The 17,467-nt window shown below is 42.4% G+C and overlaps 1 protein-coding gene across 1 annotated transcript; it reads right to left on the bottom strand.

Moving 5' to 3' along the window:
* Positions 1-237: 237 nt before the first annotated feature.
* On the bottom strand, positions 238-17,401 carry LOC124016988 (mitogen-activated protein kinase kinase kinase 8-like). The gene is made up of 8 exons (XM_046332319.1): positions 17,091-17,401; positions 16,270-16,640; positions 14,662-14,835; positions 13,645-13,906; positions 6,968-7,074; positions 4,064-4,216; positions 2,447-2,690; positions 238-2,226 (listed from the first exon to the last, which is right to left on the bottom strand). Exons 2-8 carry the CDS (start codon positions 16,612-16,614, stop codon positions 2,096-2,098), a joined length of 1,416 nt encoding a protein of 471 aa, XP_046188275.1. The 5' UTR covers positions 16,615-16,640; positions 17,091-17,401; the 3' UTR covers positions 238-2,095.
* Positions 17,402-17,467: the final 66 nt, after the last annotated feature.

The raw sequence follows: 17,467 nt of genomic DNA on the forward strand, positions 1-17,467 counted from the left end.
CTTTATAATAACAATTTGCAATTCCTCAAAAACATTTCAGAGTAGGAACTAGTAACTACAGGTGTTTGTGTGTATGAGCTGCCTGAGTTGTGACATGTTCACACAGAGTGGAAGCTGACCAAAAATGAAAACCTCCCACTCATTCACCAGATAGCTATACCTTCAATATGATGTCCCCCTTTCAGTTTATCTAGTTATTCAACCTTTAACATGACAAAAACACAGGTGTTGACTTTTTCATTTTATTCAGATGAATTATATGACATGTTATTCAGTAATTCAACTTCATATTGAGACAAAGTACCGTGTAAGAGACTGAAGTCAATTTACAAAATGCTACAGACATTTATCTCATTAGAAAACCACAAATCCAATAGGTAAAATACATGTAAAAGATCATTGATTACACATGTACTACATAGTGTAACTTGCATAGCAAGTACTCAAAATATAATATTCAGATTCCACAGGAACAAACAAAAAGTTCATTCAGACAATATGGTTTGTACAAACCGCAAATACATTGTCAGAAATCATATTGACACACAGAATGTCTCAATCATAAGACACATGCAGACATTTCTTTACGCTGAAAAATAAATAAAAGGTTTTTAAATGGTTCTTCCTAAACTCTGAAGGTTCCTTGGGGAACTCTTTCTCGATAAAGAACCTTTGAGTTAAATGTGGGGTTCTTAACGTGATGATTCTTCGGAATTCTAAAAGGTTTTTGAATTGTATTGAAGCCTGCAGATGTGTGTCCCTTTCATAGCACACAGTAAATTGGCCAGTGTTAACTAGTGTTGATTTTTCAGTGTAACATTTCTAGTGTTGATTCAAGTTAAATTAACACTGTAGAGGTAAATGAACACTCAGTAGTGTAAAAGAACCCCATTGTTGGTGTTAATAACCAGAGTTGAACCAAAACCACACCCATCATTATCATATTTCCCAGCAGGCCCTAGTGTAGGTCGATTTTTTTACATTGTTTTTTAAAATGTTTTTGCATGCACATTGATTGATTCATAAATCCTATGCTACTCAAATATAAATAACATACATTTTTATAAAGAAATCCAATCTGTTACTTGGACTTATTGCACCCGTTGCTGAAATGGTTGTTCCAGTTTAGATGCTTAAGATATGAGTATCTTAGTCTCCCCAATCCTGGCAGTCATTTTGAAGGCAGGTTGTGGGTGAATAAAAATGTCAAACATTGAATATGTCTGTCTGGATTCCAATAGGAATTACACATCACTTATAAAGCCAGCATATTGTGGCCTGTAAACTATGAGTTTCAGGCCACAACTAGGCCTTCGAAAAAGGCCTTATGAAATATGTTTTGTTTTAAATAATTTGACTTAGGATTTCTCTTGGTGAAGCCACAGAACTGAAAATGAGTGAATGCAACAAGCATGTCTTTATCACTAGCAAACAGTCATGGGTAGTACTTTTAACTCTAATATTCACTCGAAAGGCACCCTGGGAAATATGCAAATAAGGCTTAAAACCCTACACCGGTTTTGGATTTTGGTATGGTTGTTCAAAGAACCATCCCATTTATGCTTCTTCAAAGACCCTAACATGGTTCCCCTATGGCATCGCTCTCGAGAATGTCATTTGGTTCCAACTTACACCTTTATTTTTAAGAGAGCAAGAAACAAACTTGTAAAACATGCTAATATATCATGTATCTACAGAGCACATCACAAGATGTCGCTTATTCCACTGTTGACCAATGAAACCCAGAGTTACTGAGTAACACATCTCTTTCAACCAATGAGGCTCAGCACTGTTGAGAGATGGCAAACTAAGATAGCTACAGTGTCCATTTCACCTGCTCTACCCAACCCTCTGTCCTTCTAGTGACTCTTTCAAAACATATCAGACACACATTCACCATTGAGTCTTCATGAGTTCCAAACTCAACTTCCTGAGAGTCTCTGACCTATCAGTTCACCCATACCAAAATGTCCCCATGGGGATAATAAAGTCATTATCTTAGTACCAGGCTAAGGTTAAAGGTTACAGTTATAGCTTTACCAGACCAATTTCTGTCAGAGGTCTTACTAAATGTTTCTTTGGGTTACGCTCAGCGTTAGCCATACTCTGTAGCAGGGGGGCCTCTTACTAGATTATAGTACCCAGTCATTGCCCCCAGGTCAATGTACAATGATCCCTTCCTCCTCAGGTGGGCAGAGTCCTCAGGCTCAGAGTACAGAGACGATTCTGCAAAAAAAGGGAATTGTATTGTTATTGGTAACATACGCTCTCATGAAGTTTCATACAGATATTAGTGTGTACGTGTCGCTTGAGGAAGTGCGTAGGCATTTTACCACAGCACAGTTAACATTTGAAGTCCCTGCCTACCTCTGTAGGGAATATGAGGAACAAAGTATATTTTAGGGAAGTACGATGATAGAGAACAGGAAGATATATAAGTCCCTACCCTGTGTGGTGTCAGGCTGCTGGCTGTGCTGCCTCAGAGGGTGGGAAGTCTCCACCAGGGCTGAGTCCAGGCTCCAGCAGCGTGGCTGCTCCTCCCTGGGAGGGTTGATGGCCTCGTCCCTCAGGAGCTCGGCTGCAGAGCTGCGCTGGGCAGGGTTCCTCTCCAGGGCTCGCTCCAGGAAGGACCTCATGGCGCCACTGCAGTCCTCTGCTATGTCCTCCAGGGGAGGGGCCTGCTTGTGGATCTGAGGGGAGCCATGGAATTAGAATTGTAGTAAAGCCATCCTACCTCTGTGGTAGAACCATATAGATAATTAGGGTTTCACAGCTATTCTTATAGTTTGACACTCTAAAAGAAATGCTGGGTTAAAAACAACAAAACTGCGCATCCAGTCTTCCGGTCTGACCCGTCATTTCTCAATAACCCAGCATCGACAACCCAACACTGCTCTTTTTAAAGAAAACAACCCAACTAGGTCTGATGCAACAGACTCACATATGAGTCTTCTATGGAACGTGAGAATGTGATGTCAGGTTAGGCGAGACCTAGCCACCATCACTATAAGCATTCCTTGTCTTTTTAGTCATGGTGATGGCTCGGTAAGAATAAAAGCTATCCTGCAACTCATGCTATCTCTGGGCACAACTCCCCGAGTGTAAAACAAGTTTGATGTACCAGTAGGGTTGCAAAATTCCTTGAACTTTCAATAAATTCCCTGGTTTTCCCGAAATCTTGAATCCTGGAATAAGATCGAATTGCTAAACAACCTGCTTGTGTCATGCTTATGTTTGCAATAGCCTAAGATATTACAACAGACAAATAACTACATTTGTTCCAACTGTTTTGTGTACAGGCGGCAGCGTGGAGTGACTGCACACTGAGCAGCAGCTGAAAGGACACAGGCTATTGGATGCCACATAAGCAGAAATCTCAGTATTTTTAGCGACAGAAAGTCAGGTTCGGGAACTGCAGCCAATCCAAAAAAAGAACCGGGACCTTTTCAAATCAGGAATGTGATCATGACCAACACTGTTAAAAGCAAAACAGAACTATTGTACTGAGCCTGAAGGAGTATGCTGATAATGTGCCAGAGACAGATGCAGCATCCCAAATGGCAACTTATTCCCAACATAGTGCACTACTTTTGACCAGGGCCCCTACGGCTCTGGTCAGAAGTAGTGCTCCATACAGGGAATTAGGGTGCCATTTGGGATGCAGGCAGTCACGTTAAGGGATCACATGATGTTTGAGAAATGATCTTGCAAGAATCTAGGCCTATGCCGTGGAAATCTAAACTGGGTGATGAAAACATCTGTCTGCTTCAAAGACTGGCTACAAGTGGGGGTTTCCCCTCCCTCAGCCCTGTCAGTGTAGCAAGAGGAAGGCCTGCATGTTCACCATTCACTTATCTATACACTTCATCCATCCACTTTCCATTGTCCCATTACTTAGTGAAATGACTATGCAGAAACAACTTCTGCCACACTACTTTATATATTTGTGCATTTATTGGAAGTGCATAAATCATCTAATAGTTGTTGTTTTTTTACTTTCAGGAGATGCTTACTATGTAGAGGTAGGATGGGTAGAGAGGGAGATAGGGAGAGTAGCACTTACTATGTAGAGGTAGGATGGGTAGGACCTGCGTGGGTATCTCCTGACCCAGGGAGGGCTGCCAGTTTGCATGTGGATAATGGTGGTTCCCAGACTGTAGATATCCGTCTTGGTGTTGTGTCCTCGACACAGAACCACCTCCGGGCTCATATACATCTGAGGAAGAAAACACAAGACCACAGTTACTCAAAGGGTCAATGGTTACTCACAGGGTCAATGGCATAATGTCAATTGTTGAAGAAGAAAACGAGTGTTTGGACAGTTACCCCATATTTTTCTTCATCAAATGTATAAAAAAAAATAAAAAAATGTAGTCATGTTGCCAGTGATAATCATAATCACAACAATTATAAGCCTAAGAGTGCCTTTTGTTGTTATGTCATAGAACCTGTTCTCAACTAGCCTACCTGGTTAAATAAAGGTGAAATAAAATTTAAAAAATAAATAAATAATAAAGTGTCTATGACTATGTATTAATACAGGAACCCTAAGAGCAGCTGGGCTGGTGTTCTGTGAAATGTGAAACAGTAAACATCAGACCAGAGTCCATCTCTCAACTGGAATTTCCAGCCTTCCCCCATGTTAGCTAATGTCAGCCTAGTCTCAGCAGCTCCACTCTGTTGGCTAGCTATCTCCCTCCCTGTTATTAATGCTAGGTGTCAGTCCCTCTGCCCTGGGACTTTCCCACTCAGCCATCAGGGGTATAGGTCACCACAGAGGGGAGGAGAGAGGGTTGAGGAGAGGATTAGGAAGAGGACGATGAGCAGAGGGAGGGTCGTGAGAAAGAACAGAGTGAATGCCTCCTCCAAGATTTTCCCAACTGAATAAGGATGTAAATTGGAATCTGAAAATGCTAAGTGTTCAAAGGCTTTCAACCTACTGTATTATTACTGATAAACAATGTCAATTTGAGACAACTCTGTAGCCTAAGCATTGCTCACAAAACATATAGTCCACCTATAAACCTATACAATATCTCTTCGTGTTTGATGTGATTCCCCTGCACCAATTCCTTTGCTATAGGACACTGTGAGACAAACACTGACACGTCTACTAACTAAATAATTTTCAGAATGCCCTGAGTCATCGCTTGATCTCAATCTTGAATGGAAAAACTGCCGCTTAGTAAACACACCTATTGAACTTCTCACGAAGTAAGAATTTGCTCTTGTTGTCATGTCATAGGTCACCAGGAAGTAAACTGACCCCCCCCCCCCACCAAAAAATGAATTGACTGAATTGAAAATTAATTGGCCCTAACCCTGTATGTCACGTCATAGGCCTGAGAGTGTCTTTTGTTGTTATGCATAAGCCTAAGAGTGCCTTTTGTTGTTATGTCATAGGCTTGAGAGTGTCTTTTGTTGTTATGTCATAGGCTTGAGTGTCTTTTGTTGTTATGTCATAATCCTAAGAGTGCCTTTTGTTGTTATGTCATAGGCTTGAGAGTGTCTTTTGTTGTTATGTCATAAGCCTAAGAGTGCCTTTTGTTGTTATGTCATAGGCTTGAGAGTGTCTTTTGTTGTTATGTCATAGGCTTGAGAGTGTCTTTTGTTGTTATGTCATAGGCTTGAGAGTGTCTTTTGTTGTTATGTCATAGGCTTAAGAGTGCCTTTTGTTGTTATGTCATAGGCTTGAGAGTGTCTTTTGTTGTTATGTCATAAGCCTAAGAGTGCCTTTTGTTGTTATGTCATAAGCCTAAGAGTGCCTTTTGTTGTTATGTCATAGGCTTGAGAGTGTCTTTTGTTGTTATGTCATAGGCTTGAGTGTCTTTTGTTGTTATGTCATAATCCTAAGAGTGCCTTTTGTTGTTATGTCATAGGCTTGAGAGTGTCTTTTGTTGTTATGTCATAAGCCTAAGAGTGCCTTTTGTTGTTATGTCATAGGCTTGAGAGTGTCTTTTGTTGTTATGTCATAGGCTTGAGTGTCTTTTGTTGTTATGTCATAATCCTAAGAGTGCCTTTTGTTGTTATGTCATAGGCTTGAGAGTGTCTTTTGTTGTTATGTCATAAGCCTAAGAGTGTCTTTTGTTGTTATGTCATAAGCCTAAGAGTGTCTTTTGTTGTTATGACATAAGCCTAAGAGTGCCTTTTGTTGTTATGTCATAGGCTTGAGAGTGTCTTTTGTTGTTATGTCATAAGCCTAAGAGTGTCTTTTGTTGTTATGTCATAAGCCTAAGAGTGTCTTTTGTTGTTATGACATAAGCCTAAGAGTGCCTTTTGTTGTTATGTCATAGGCTTGAGAGTGTCTTTTGTTGTTATGTCATAAGCCTAAGAGTGCCTTTTGTTGTTATGTCATAAGCCTAAGAGTGCCTTTTGTTGTTATGTCATAGGCTTGAGAGCGTCTTTTGTTGTTATGTCATAAGCCTAAGAGTGTCTTTTGTTGTTATGTCATAAGCCTAAGAGTGCCTTTTGTTGTTATGTCATAGGCTTGAGAGCGTCTTTTGTTGTTATGTCATAAGCCTAAGAGTGTCTTTTGTTGTTATGTCATAAGCCTAAGAGTGCCTTTTGTTGTTATGTCATAGGCTTGAGAGTGCCTTTTGTTGTTATGTCATAGGCTTGAGAGTGTCTTTTGTTGTTATGTCATAAGCCTAAGAGTGTCTTTTGTTGTTATGTCATAGGCTTGAGAGTGCCTTTTGTTGTTATGTCATAAGCCTAAGAGTGTCTTTTGTTGTTATGTCATAGGCTTGAGAGTGCCTTTTGTTGTTATGTCATAGGCTTGAGAGCGTCTTTTGTTGTTATGTCATAAGCCTAAGAGTGTCTTTTGTTGTTATGTCATAAGCCTAAGAGTGCCTTTTGTTGTTATGTCATAAGCCTAAGAGTGCCTTTTGTTGTTATGTCATAGGCATGAGAGTGTCTTTTGTCGTTATGTCATAGACCGGAGGGTGTTGAAGAGAGCAGAGTCACTTACCTCTGTGCCGCGCAGGTCCCTAGGGGTGTACAACTCCTCTGTCATCTGCACCGTCAGGCCAAAGTCCACCAGCACCGCTTTGTCTGACATCAGAACAATGTTGCTGGCTGAATAGAGAAAGGGGGGAGAGAGGGTGAGTGAGATTCACCAGAAAAGCTGTGCAGTTCAGCCATGTCAAAGCTAAAGAACATGTGCTGCAAGATACAGTATAATCTCAGAGCCTAATATAGTGTGTGCTAACATGCGACTCTGTTAAATGTTTGTCACAAGGTCCACATTTCTTCTATCATTTGCTGAAATTGCTCTTGACATACAGTATGTGTGATAGGAACTGTATGTACATTTAAGGAAGCGAGAAGTATCAACATTTGCACTGATGTAAAGTTGAAGTTCACACAGAACATGCTATGAGGCATGTTGAGTCTCTGAATGGCTTTTGACTGAGCTTAAAGGGAACTAAAGTGTTTAAAAGTCATTACTGAAGTCAAACAAACATCTTTCAGGGTTTTGGCACAGAATTTGACAGTTATAATGAATAAGCAGGCTTTTCCCAAACCTCCTCTCCCTCCTTGCCCCCCTGATCCCTTACCTCACTGAGGTAACATTACATATTTGTGTGTCCCAAATAGCACCCTATTCCCAATATAGTGCACTGCTGTTGACCAAAGTCCTATGGGCACTACATAGGGTACTTCATAGGGAATAGGGCGCCATTTGGGATGCATCCTTTGACTGGAGGACAGGAAGAGCACAAGACCACAGTGAAACGTCAGAAAGTAATAACTCACTGGTTTCTTCTAAGAAGCCCTACAGTCAATCCTGCTGCAGGGAAGGAGGGAGGGTCTGACTGGAATTTCCAGATGCTACATATAGTGCTTTTAGTCTTTAGCCAAGCCCTGATTGAGTGACTGAACGATAATAGACTGGTCCACAGGTCTTTGTTTAAAGTTCATTGCAATACATTAACCCCTATAGATAGTATAACTTTTACTCGGGAACACCCAACATTATAAAGTTAACGTTAATACAATACATTTACTGGAGAAGAGGGTATCGCTCGCTGAGTTTAAAGCTCTGCTGCTGACCATTGTAATTGTTTTTCATTTACAGTATTGTGCTCGTGTCGCATGTACACGCTGACTACTTCCTGCTGACCTCTCGCCAGGTCCCCCTCAAAAAAGGGGGTTTCTAACCTCAAAGGTCTTTTCATGGTTAAATTCAAATGCATTTATCAACACCGTTTTGACTGATGTTAGCTGTAGCGCCACAGAGCATTGAATGCTGTGTTGTGATTGACTTTAGCTCACTACAATCTTGGAAGCAAATCTCACGTGCGACGGACAGCGCTGCGCTACTCCACTGTTAGCTCACTGCCACCTGCCTGCAGCCCTAGCCTTGCTATCTAATTTATCTCGCTCTAAAATCCTGTGTTTCAGCAACTTCAGTAGCTAGCTAATCAGATACTGGGTGTTGCCCCAAATGGCTCCCTATTCCCTATATAGTGCACTACTTTTGACCAGGTTAAAGGTAGTGCACTAAATAGGGGTTAGGGTGCCATTTGGGACAACTCCTATAAAAAAAACCGTTAGCTACCTGTGTGACCTGAACACTGTCAGCAACACCACAGCTTCATCCTGCCTTCTTACAAGGCTCACGTGGTTTCTTTAGTTGTCTGTGGTTGAGTTTCCTATGAAGCCGTTGGTTCAAGGTGCAGTTTACTCTAAAGTCCTATCTTGGTTACATTTGACATAAAGTGGATAATGACAGTAGCAGCCCAATGGGCACACCATGTCATTTCAATGTGGAGCATTGGGCAGTATTGGTTACATACGTTGATCAATGAGATTTCAACCTATTTTCCCAATATGTTATCACCATGCTTTCAACCATTTAAAAGCACAACCAAATTCCAATAGAAAATCACTGTCTGGTTTTTGGTTTGGTTGTCACCTAAACTGCACTTTCAACCATTTAAAAGCACACCAAAGTTCAAGTGGGACTACAATGTCAGATGTTTTGTTTTTACAACAACTTAATGTGTCATCACTGCTTCATCTAATAGCACAACCAAATTAACTGGAATGCAGTTAGTTGAAATTACATTAAAGTACATGGTGCAAGTGAACAATGCCATTTGAGAATCTGTGAAGATTATTATAGCAATTGTTTCGATTTCCAAAGACCTTCAACCCTGAACATGCACGCTTTCCACGATTAAATAAATATAAAAATACATTTGTTACAGTAACTTCAAAATGTGGTCATGGATGCGTTACTCATTTTAAAGTTGAATGTTACATTAGTTTGTAAGATATCTTACAAAAGTAATATTGAATTGTGTTTGATTGACAATGCAATCAAGCACAATTCTACTGGTTGGATAGTTCCCTCTAATCCACTGGCTTAATCCTATTCTTTAACTTTTGAGCTGGAGATGTGAAACAAACATGTCATTTGTCAATTTCTCGACAGGTAATAGGCTATTTACTGTATTGCGAAAGTGATATTGAATTGTGTTTGGTTGTTAACGCAACCAAATATAAACTTTTGAAGGAGATCGCTCCATGTTTGCTTTAATTCCAGTTTGTCTACAAATTAATAATTGACAATGTCGGATTCACGTCTCCATTTTGACCGAAAATCTAGGTGAAAGACTAGGACTAAATCAAATCAAACTTTAAATTCTTGAACTTCCATTTTTGGTTGAGATGGAGACGGGAATCAAACATATGTTATTACCTGTATGTTTCATTTGAAATCCTAGGCCTACAAGGGCTGAATTTAAACCATATCTGTTGATGACTGCTCAAATGCTATATAGGCCTAAATAGCATCATTGAGGATATATGATTCATAAAGTATGGTTACATTTCATTTACTCTGTTGAACCTAATGTTTGGGATTCATTTGATAGTTCCAGTGAATCTATTAAGTGTAGATTTCTCCACAACAATTCTCTGTCATGTTTGTCATTTATTATCATGTCTTGTCCCTGTGCTCCCCATGCTATTCGTTTCCCTCTGCTGGTCTTATTTGGTTCTTTCCCTCCTTCTATCCCTCTCTCTCCCCCTCCCTCTCTCACTCTCTCGCTCTCTCTTCTCTCTATCGTTCCGTTCCTGCTCCCAGCTGTTCCTATTCCCCTAATCATCATTTAGTCTTCCCACACCTGTTCCCGATCCTTTCCCCTGATTAGAGTCCCTATTTATTCCTTTGTGTTCCGTTCCTGTGCCGTCGGTTCCTTGTATTGTATTCACCATGCTGTGATTGCGTTTCGCCCTGTCCTGTCGTGTTTTTGCCGTGATTGTGTATCACCCTGTCCTGTCGTGTTTTGTGCCTTCATCAGATGCTGCGTGTGAGCAGGTGTCTCAGTCGACTACGGCCTGCGCCTAAATAAAACGTGCGACCTGCAGTCTGTGGCCGCTTCTCCAGTTGTTTCCCCTCTACAAGTCTAGAGGATTTCTGTTATTCCGTTTTGGACTAAATAAACTCTGTTTCTGTTAAGTAGCAGCTTTTGGGTCCTCTTTCACCTGCATGACAGAAGGAACCGACCAAGGAATGGACCCAGATTTCAGACGCTCGTTACACTGCCGTCGAGATGTTAGGAGCCATGCTCGGCAGACACGAGCAGGAATTGAGAAAAGCTGCTCGCAAATGCCGTGGAGAACCTCACTGTCAGGTTTTGGACCTTCTGGACAGTTCCAGAGTCACTCGCTCTCGTGCCACCTGTTACTTCCTGGCCTGCCGAGCCTCAGAACCTAGGGTTAATAACCCACCTTGCTACTCCGGGCAGCCCACTGAGTGCCGCTCCTTTCTCACGCAGTGTGAGATTGTGTTTTCTCCAACCCAACACATACTCTAGAGAGTCATCACTGCTTACGTAATTTCACTCCAAATTACTGGCCGGGCTCGAGAATGGGGCACAGCTATCTGGGAGGCAAGGGCTGATTGCTCTAACAAATTCCAGAACTTTAAAGAGGAGATGATTCGGGTTTTTGACCGTTCAGTTTTTGGTTTAGGGCCCTGGCTTCCTTATGCCAAGGTGAACGGTCCATAACGGATTATTCCATTGAAGCTGCCTGTATGTGAGTGGAACTGCCATCCCGGCGCAACCGTTTTCTGGAGGGACTCCACGCAGTGGTTAATGAACGGGAGGTTCAGATGTGGACTCTTTGACGGATTAGATCTTCCAATATAAAAATACATTTGAGACTGAGCCCATGCAGCTGGGAGGGATTCGCATCTCTAAGGAGAGGGAACGGAAATTGTGGAGTTGCTGGACATTTTGTTTATTCATGTCCAGTAAGAGGCCAGAGCCCATCAGTAAGCGGAGGGCTACTCATTTTAGATCTGAATGTTACATGCAGCCTTGATTGACTCTTTGGATAAGATATTCCTTTCTCTACGCCCATGTTTGGAGGTTAATCTTCCCAATGATTTGAGTGTTTGATTGACAATGCTGTTGTTTTGGGTCATCCCTGGCTAGTATGTCATAATCCTTCATTGGTCTAGATCCTATCCTGGAACATGTGAAGTGTTTAATGTCTGCCATCCCTTCGTTTCTTCTGTCCCTACTTTCCCAGGAGGCTCTGGAGTGCCGGAGAGTGCTGCGCACGGTCTTCATAGTATTTCCCTTCTAATCCACCTTAATCCTCCTTCTTCTCTGGTTCTTTTTGAGCTGAGATGCTGAATGCGGTTAAGAATCGTTATCCGGTCATCAGTCAGATTTCTCGTGAACGCTACCAGGAGAGGGAATGGAGGCTCGTTAGGGCATTTTGAACCGGGTTCGCCGTTTACTGCCCGCCAGCTGTTATTCAGGCATTAGTTAATGAGTTTGACATGGACATTTTTTTTGTTTATATCCTGATGTCCGAGATTAAGCACGTTCGACGTGTTCTTCCTTTAGAGAATATAAAGCTTTTTAATTTCTTCGGCGTTTCAATTTCGGTCAAGTTGCTGCCCCTCTCACAGCTCTTACTTCTGTCAAGACGTGTTTTATGGTCCGGTTCAGGGAGCTTTTGATCTTCTAAAAGAACGTTTTACGTTACTCCACGCACTAGACAATTCTGTCAAGACGTGGGAGAGGACAGGCTTTAATTCCAGTTTGTCTACAAACAGGTCAAGACATTGACAATGTCCGGATTCACGTCTCCAGCCATTCTATCCCAGCGCTTCCAGTCTTTTGATTTTTCTCCGAAAATCTAGGTGAAAGACTAGGACTAAATCAAATCAAACTTTAAATTCTCCGGGTGAACTGTTTCCATCTTTTTGGTTGAGATGGAGACAGGAATCAAACATAGTAATTCGTTCCTGTTTTGTCTGGCTGTTCCAGTGGGCTCACTCTGCCAAGTTAGCTGGTCATCCCGGTTTCAGCGCTTTTTGAAAGCGTGACACGCGCCGTTTCGTGGCTGCGTGTTCAGACTGCGCGCAGAAGAAGGTAATTTTTTTCTGCTTCTGCTCCTGGTCTTGCTGGGTCTCAGTCTGTTCCCTGCCATCGCATCTCTCCTGTTCTTGTTCCTGCCCTTGCTGTGTCTCAGTCTGAGTTCTCATTTTTTTTTTTAGAGTAGTACCCTAGTTTCCCTTTTTATCGTTTTTCGTTCAACGGTGAGTTGGGTTCTTTCTCGGGACGTGCTGGACCGTTTGATCTATGATTTCCTCCGTTGCCGCCAGTGTTCCTCCTCGAGATCGGTGATACTGTCATGTTTGTCATTTATTATCATGTCTTGTCCCTGTGCTCCCCATGCTATTGTTTCCCTCTGCTGGTCTTATTTGGTTCTTTCCCTCCTTCTATCCCTCTCTCTCCCCCTCCCTCTCTCAGCTCTCTCTTCTCTCTATCGTTCCGTTCCTGCTCCCAGCTGTTCCTATAATTCATTTAGTCTTCCCACACCTGTTCCGATCCTTTCCCTGATTGAACTTGTATTGTATTCACCATAATTGCGTTTCGCCCTGTCCTGTCGTGTTTTTGCCGTGATTTTATCAGTCCTGTCGTGTTTTGTGCCTTCATCAGATGCTGCGTGTGAGCAGGTGTCTAGATTTCGACCTGCCACAAGTCTAGAGGATTTCTGTTATTCCGTTTTGGACTATAATAAACTCTGTTTCTGTTAAGTCGCTTTTGGGTCCTCTTTCACCTGCATGACATTCTCACGATAGCACATTGGTAATAGTCCGTGACAAATATCAAAGCTAAGCTGGGCTTGGTTTAAACCCTGGATGGGAGACAGAAATAAAAAAAACTGCTGTAGATAGATAGTGGATATTGCGTTGAAGATCTGACGTTGTTTCAAAGGTACAAATTCAACATATCTTATACAAGGTTTGTCTCTGTTGAAGATTGGTTACCGTGATGGATGAAATGTTACCCTCAAAACAACTTCTTTTTAAAAATCCAATGTATTTTCCACGTAGATTCCATGTCATAATATACTGACAAATTATGTTGAAACAACATTGATTTAACCAGCTTGGGCCCAGTGGAGGCCACACATATACTACTAGTGTGCATGTGTGTGTTTTTGACACATACCTGGGTTCCATTTTTGATGTGTTTGAGAAAAACTGAGTTTCGAAACCATGGTAAAAGCAGAGGCTATAGGCCTATAACTTGCTCTAACTCTAATGCTTACTAATTGAGTGTACTAATGTGCATTTTTTAACGTTTGTTTTGGGCACTTTCCACTCACGTTTGATGTCGTGGTGGATGACATTGTGAGAGTGCAGATACTCCAGGCCCCTGAGGACCTGCTGGGTGACCCAGATGATCTCAAACTCCCTCATGGGTCCACAGCTGTCCAGTTTCTCCAGAACCGAGCCTCCCTCGCCGGCCTCCATGAACAGATGGATGTTCTGGTCCCAGAGGAGAGCACCGTAGAGCTCTGCAATGTTCTCGTGGCGGAACCGGGCCTGGATCTCCACATCGGCTGGTTTGAAATGCTCCATGGGTATCTAGTAGCATGAATAGAACCATTAAGGCATTAAAGAACATTCTATAGACATTATATTTAAAAAGAGATTTAGACATGTACAGTAAAATATGTCTATTATGCAAAGTATCTACAAAGTCTTTAGTATGTAAACATTTCACTGACTATGGAATTGCCAGACCAGGAAGCCACTCCCATCGTGTGTAACTATTTGTGGGCAGAAATAATATAAAAGCCATATCCTCTTCTACCCCAGGTGAAGTACCATTGTGATTAGAGTGCCTGCCTCAGATTGGAAAGTTGGGAGTTCAAACCTTGGCCGGGTCATACCAAAGACTGTAAAAATGGGACCTGATGCGTCTCTGCTTGACACTCAGCACTAAGGAGATAGATTGGGGGTTAGGCCCTGCGATAAACTAGCGTGGGGGGTTTCCTGTGGGGTAACCAGACAAATACTTTCAGTTTCTATCTGTCTGCAATACTAGCTTTTGAGATGTCGCAGATAAACATTTGTCTCTTTCTACAGTAAATAGTGTTCCTCTTTCTAGATGTTCTGTTGCAGCTTTCAAAGTTTTTGGGTGCAAATACCTGACTGACTTCAAAATACCTTTGTGACATTCTGCTTTTATATTGACCTAACAAATTAGTTTCTATTGCTTTGAAAACAAAACTTCCTGCCAGAAATCAATCTTGGCACATAGATCGGCCAGCAGCAGTTTCGAGAAATCCACTCTGCAAACATGCCAGACATTCCTGCACGCGGTCTCATTGACTCACCCGTTTACATGCCATCCGCTTCCTAGTAACGGTATCCTGGGCCAAGTGGACTTTCCCAAATGAGCCCTTTGGAACATGGCCACCGGAGCCTGGAGTCTTGTAGGTCCACATCCATGGAAACAGAAGTACATCCAAATCGATGCGATAACGTCCCTTCTTCAGCACCATGTGTTTCTGCACAGAAGTAGTGAAATATGGTGTGAAAGGTGTTGCTGAACCATTAAAGGCTTTAAATAACCCTACAGATGGACTGATTGACTAACAGACGAAGGGACAGACAGTTTCAACCACACTTATACACACAATGCCACTTCTAAGATTTCATTGTCCTATGCATATGACAAATAAACTTTGATACACTGTATATACAAAAGTATGTGGACACCCCTTCACGTTAGTGGATTTGGCTATTTCAGCTACACCCATTGCTGACAGGTGTATAAAATCTAGCACACAGCCACACAATCTCAGAAGACAAACATTGGCAGTAGAAGGGCCTTACTGAAGAGCTCAGAGACTTTCAACGTTGCACCAGCATAGGATGCCCCCTTTCCAATAAGCCAGTTCATCAAATCTCTCCCCTGCAAGAGCTGCCCCGCTCAACTGTGAGTGCTGTTGTTGTGAAGTGGAAACATCTAGGAGCAACAACTGCTCAGCCACCCACACAAGCTCACAGAACGGGACTAGGCCACACAAGCTCACAGAACGGGACTAGGCCACACAAGCTCACAGAACGGGACTAGGCCACACAAGCTCACAGAACGGGACTAGGCCACACAAGCTCACAGAACGGGCCTGCCGAATGCTGAAAAATAGTCTGTCCTTGGTTACGACACTCACTTCCGAGTTCCAAACTGCCTATGGAAGCAACGTCAGCACAAGAACTGCTTGCCAGTAGCTTCATGCAATGGGCTTCCATGCCATAGCAACCACCATGTGCAATGCCAAGTGTTGTCTGAAGTGGTGTAAAGTTTGCCGCCATTGGACTCTGGAGCGGTGGAAATGATGAATCCCGCTTCACCAGCTGGCAGTTCGACGGAAGAATATGGGTTTGGCGGATGCCAGGAGAACGATATCTGCCCGAATGTATAATTCCAACTGTAAAGTTTGGTGGAGGAGGAATAATGGTCTGGGGTTGTTTTTCATTGTTTGGGCTAGGCCCCTTAGTTCCAGTGAAGGATAATCTTAATGCCACAGAGTACAATTACGTTCTCTAGACGATTCTGTGCTTCCAACTTTGTGGCAACAGTTTGGGGATGGCCTTTTCCTGTTTCAACATGACAATGCCCCCGTGCACAAAGCGAATGTCAATACAGAAATGGTTTGCCGAGATCGGTGTGGAAGAACTTGACTGGCCTGCACAGAGCCCTGACCTCAACCCCATTGAACACCTTTGGGATGAATTGGAACGCCAACTGCAAGCCAGACCTAATCGCCCAACACCAGCGCCCAACCACATTAATGCTCTTGCGGCTGAAAGGAAGCCAGCAATGTTCCAACATTTTGGATTGAAATGTCCACATACTGTACACCACATGACCAAAAGTATCGAATGAGACCTTTGTGGGGACAGATACAAAAAAAAACACTAGTGTCCTGAAGTCTCACCTTGTTCAGTAACACCCCCATCTCCTCGGTCTGGTGCTGCAGTGATTCTGGTGGCATGTTAGAGATCAGGTTGACGAAGGAGAGCAAGTCCGACACCGTCCCGTACCGGACCATACCACCACCGTTCCCCTGCTGTGTGCCCTGGGTCCCTCCCGTCACCCCTGTCACTTCGTCCCTCGAATCATCCACAGTCTCCTCGTTCTCCTGAGAGAGACCTTCTTCACACAATGCCCCAGCCTCTTCCTCCTCGGTGTGATAGAGATTCTCAACAGCGCCAATGATATCCTCTATGTTCATGTGAGCCAACAGGAGTTCTATTCCAGCATTGGCATATTTGTAATCCATTTTGATATTCTAGCTTCTGCTGATTTCTGAAATGGAACGGTGATGATTCATTAGGCAACTGAAATTCCAATATGGGCTAGAAAATAATGACATATAATTTATAGATTGCAAATTGACCGCGAGAAGCCCAACCAGATATAATATCTGACTAAAACATTTCAAACCTTGTATACAATCACATACCTCTCTATTATGCGTTGGAATACTTTTGAACAGATTTCTTAAATTAAAACCACTTGTAGATTATTTGCTCGTGTTTTTTAGAGAACTTGGGTGGCTAATAAAATCACTCGCGGACCTACCCTGCTGTAGGTTATCGCTAAGTGAAGAAGAATGTACTCGAGTGTAGACTACTTCAACCAATTGCCCTCCCAACACTGCAACACTGAACACTCAACATAATTAAAGTCACTAACAAATAGCAAATATAAACGGACCATTATTTGTTTGAAATAGCGTAATAACGATGTGCTTACCTGATTCTTTGTAATAAATAACGTAGGGTAGGATCCCCTCCGAATGCGCTACTCCATTATTGCGTCCGACTGCTGTCAACTCTAACGCGCACTAAAAGAGCCTACGGACTGTAATTCCCACTCACGAGCTAGGAAGTATAAGAGGAAGTCCTTATCAGTCTCTGTGTTTAGGTGGTAATGTGTAAATAAAAACATACGCCGAAAGTGGTGTCTTGTAACCTTAGTGTATTCCTCTGTAGTTTCGTTTTTCTTTTCATAGTCTTGGATTTCCCCCTAATATTTGATTTCTGTAGGCAAACGGATTCATCAGATTCCATGGGATAGTTCGGTATTTTCACTACTCACGATACAAATATATTCACTACTCACGATACAAA

This window comes from Oncorhynchus gorbuscha, unplaced genomic scaffold (genome assembly GCF_021184085.1).
Source record: "Oncorhynchus gorbuscha isolate QuinsamMale2020 ecotype Even-year unplaced genomic scaffold, OgorEven_v1.0 Un_scaffold_14:::fragment_4:::debris, whole genome shotgun sequence".
In the NCBI taxonomy this organism is placed as follows: Eukaryota; Metazoa; Chordata; class Actinopteri; order Salmoniformes; family Salmonidae; genus Oncorhynchus; species Oncorhynchus gorbuscha.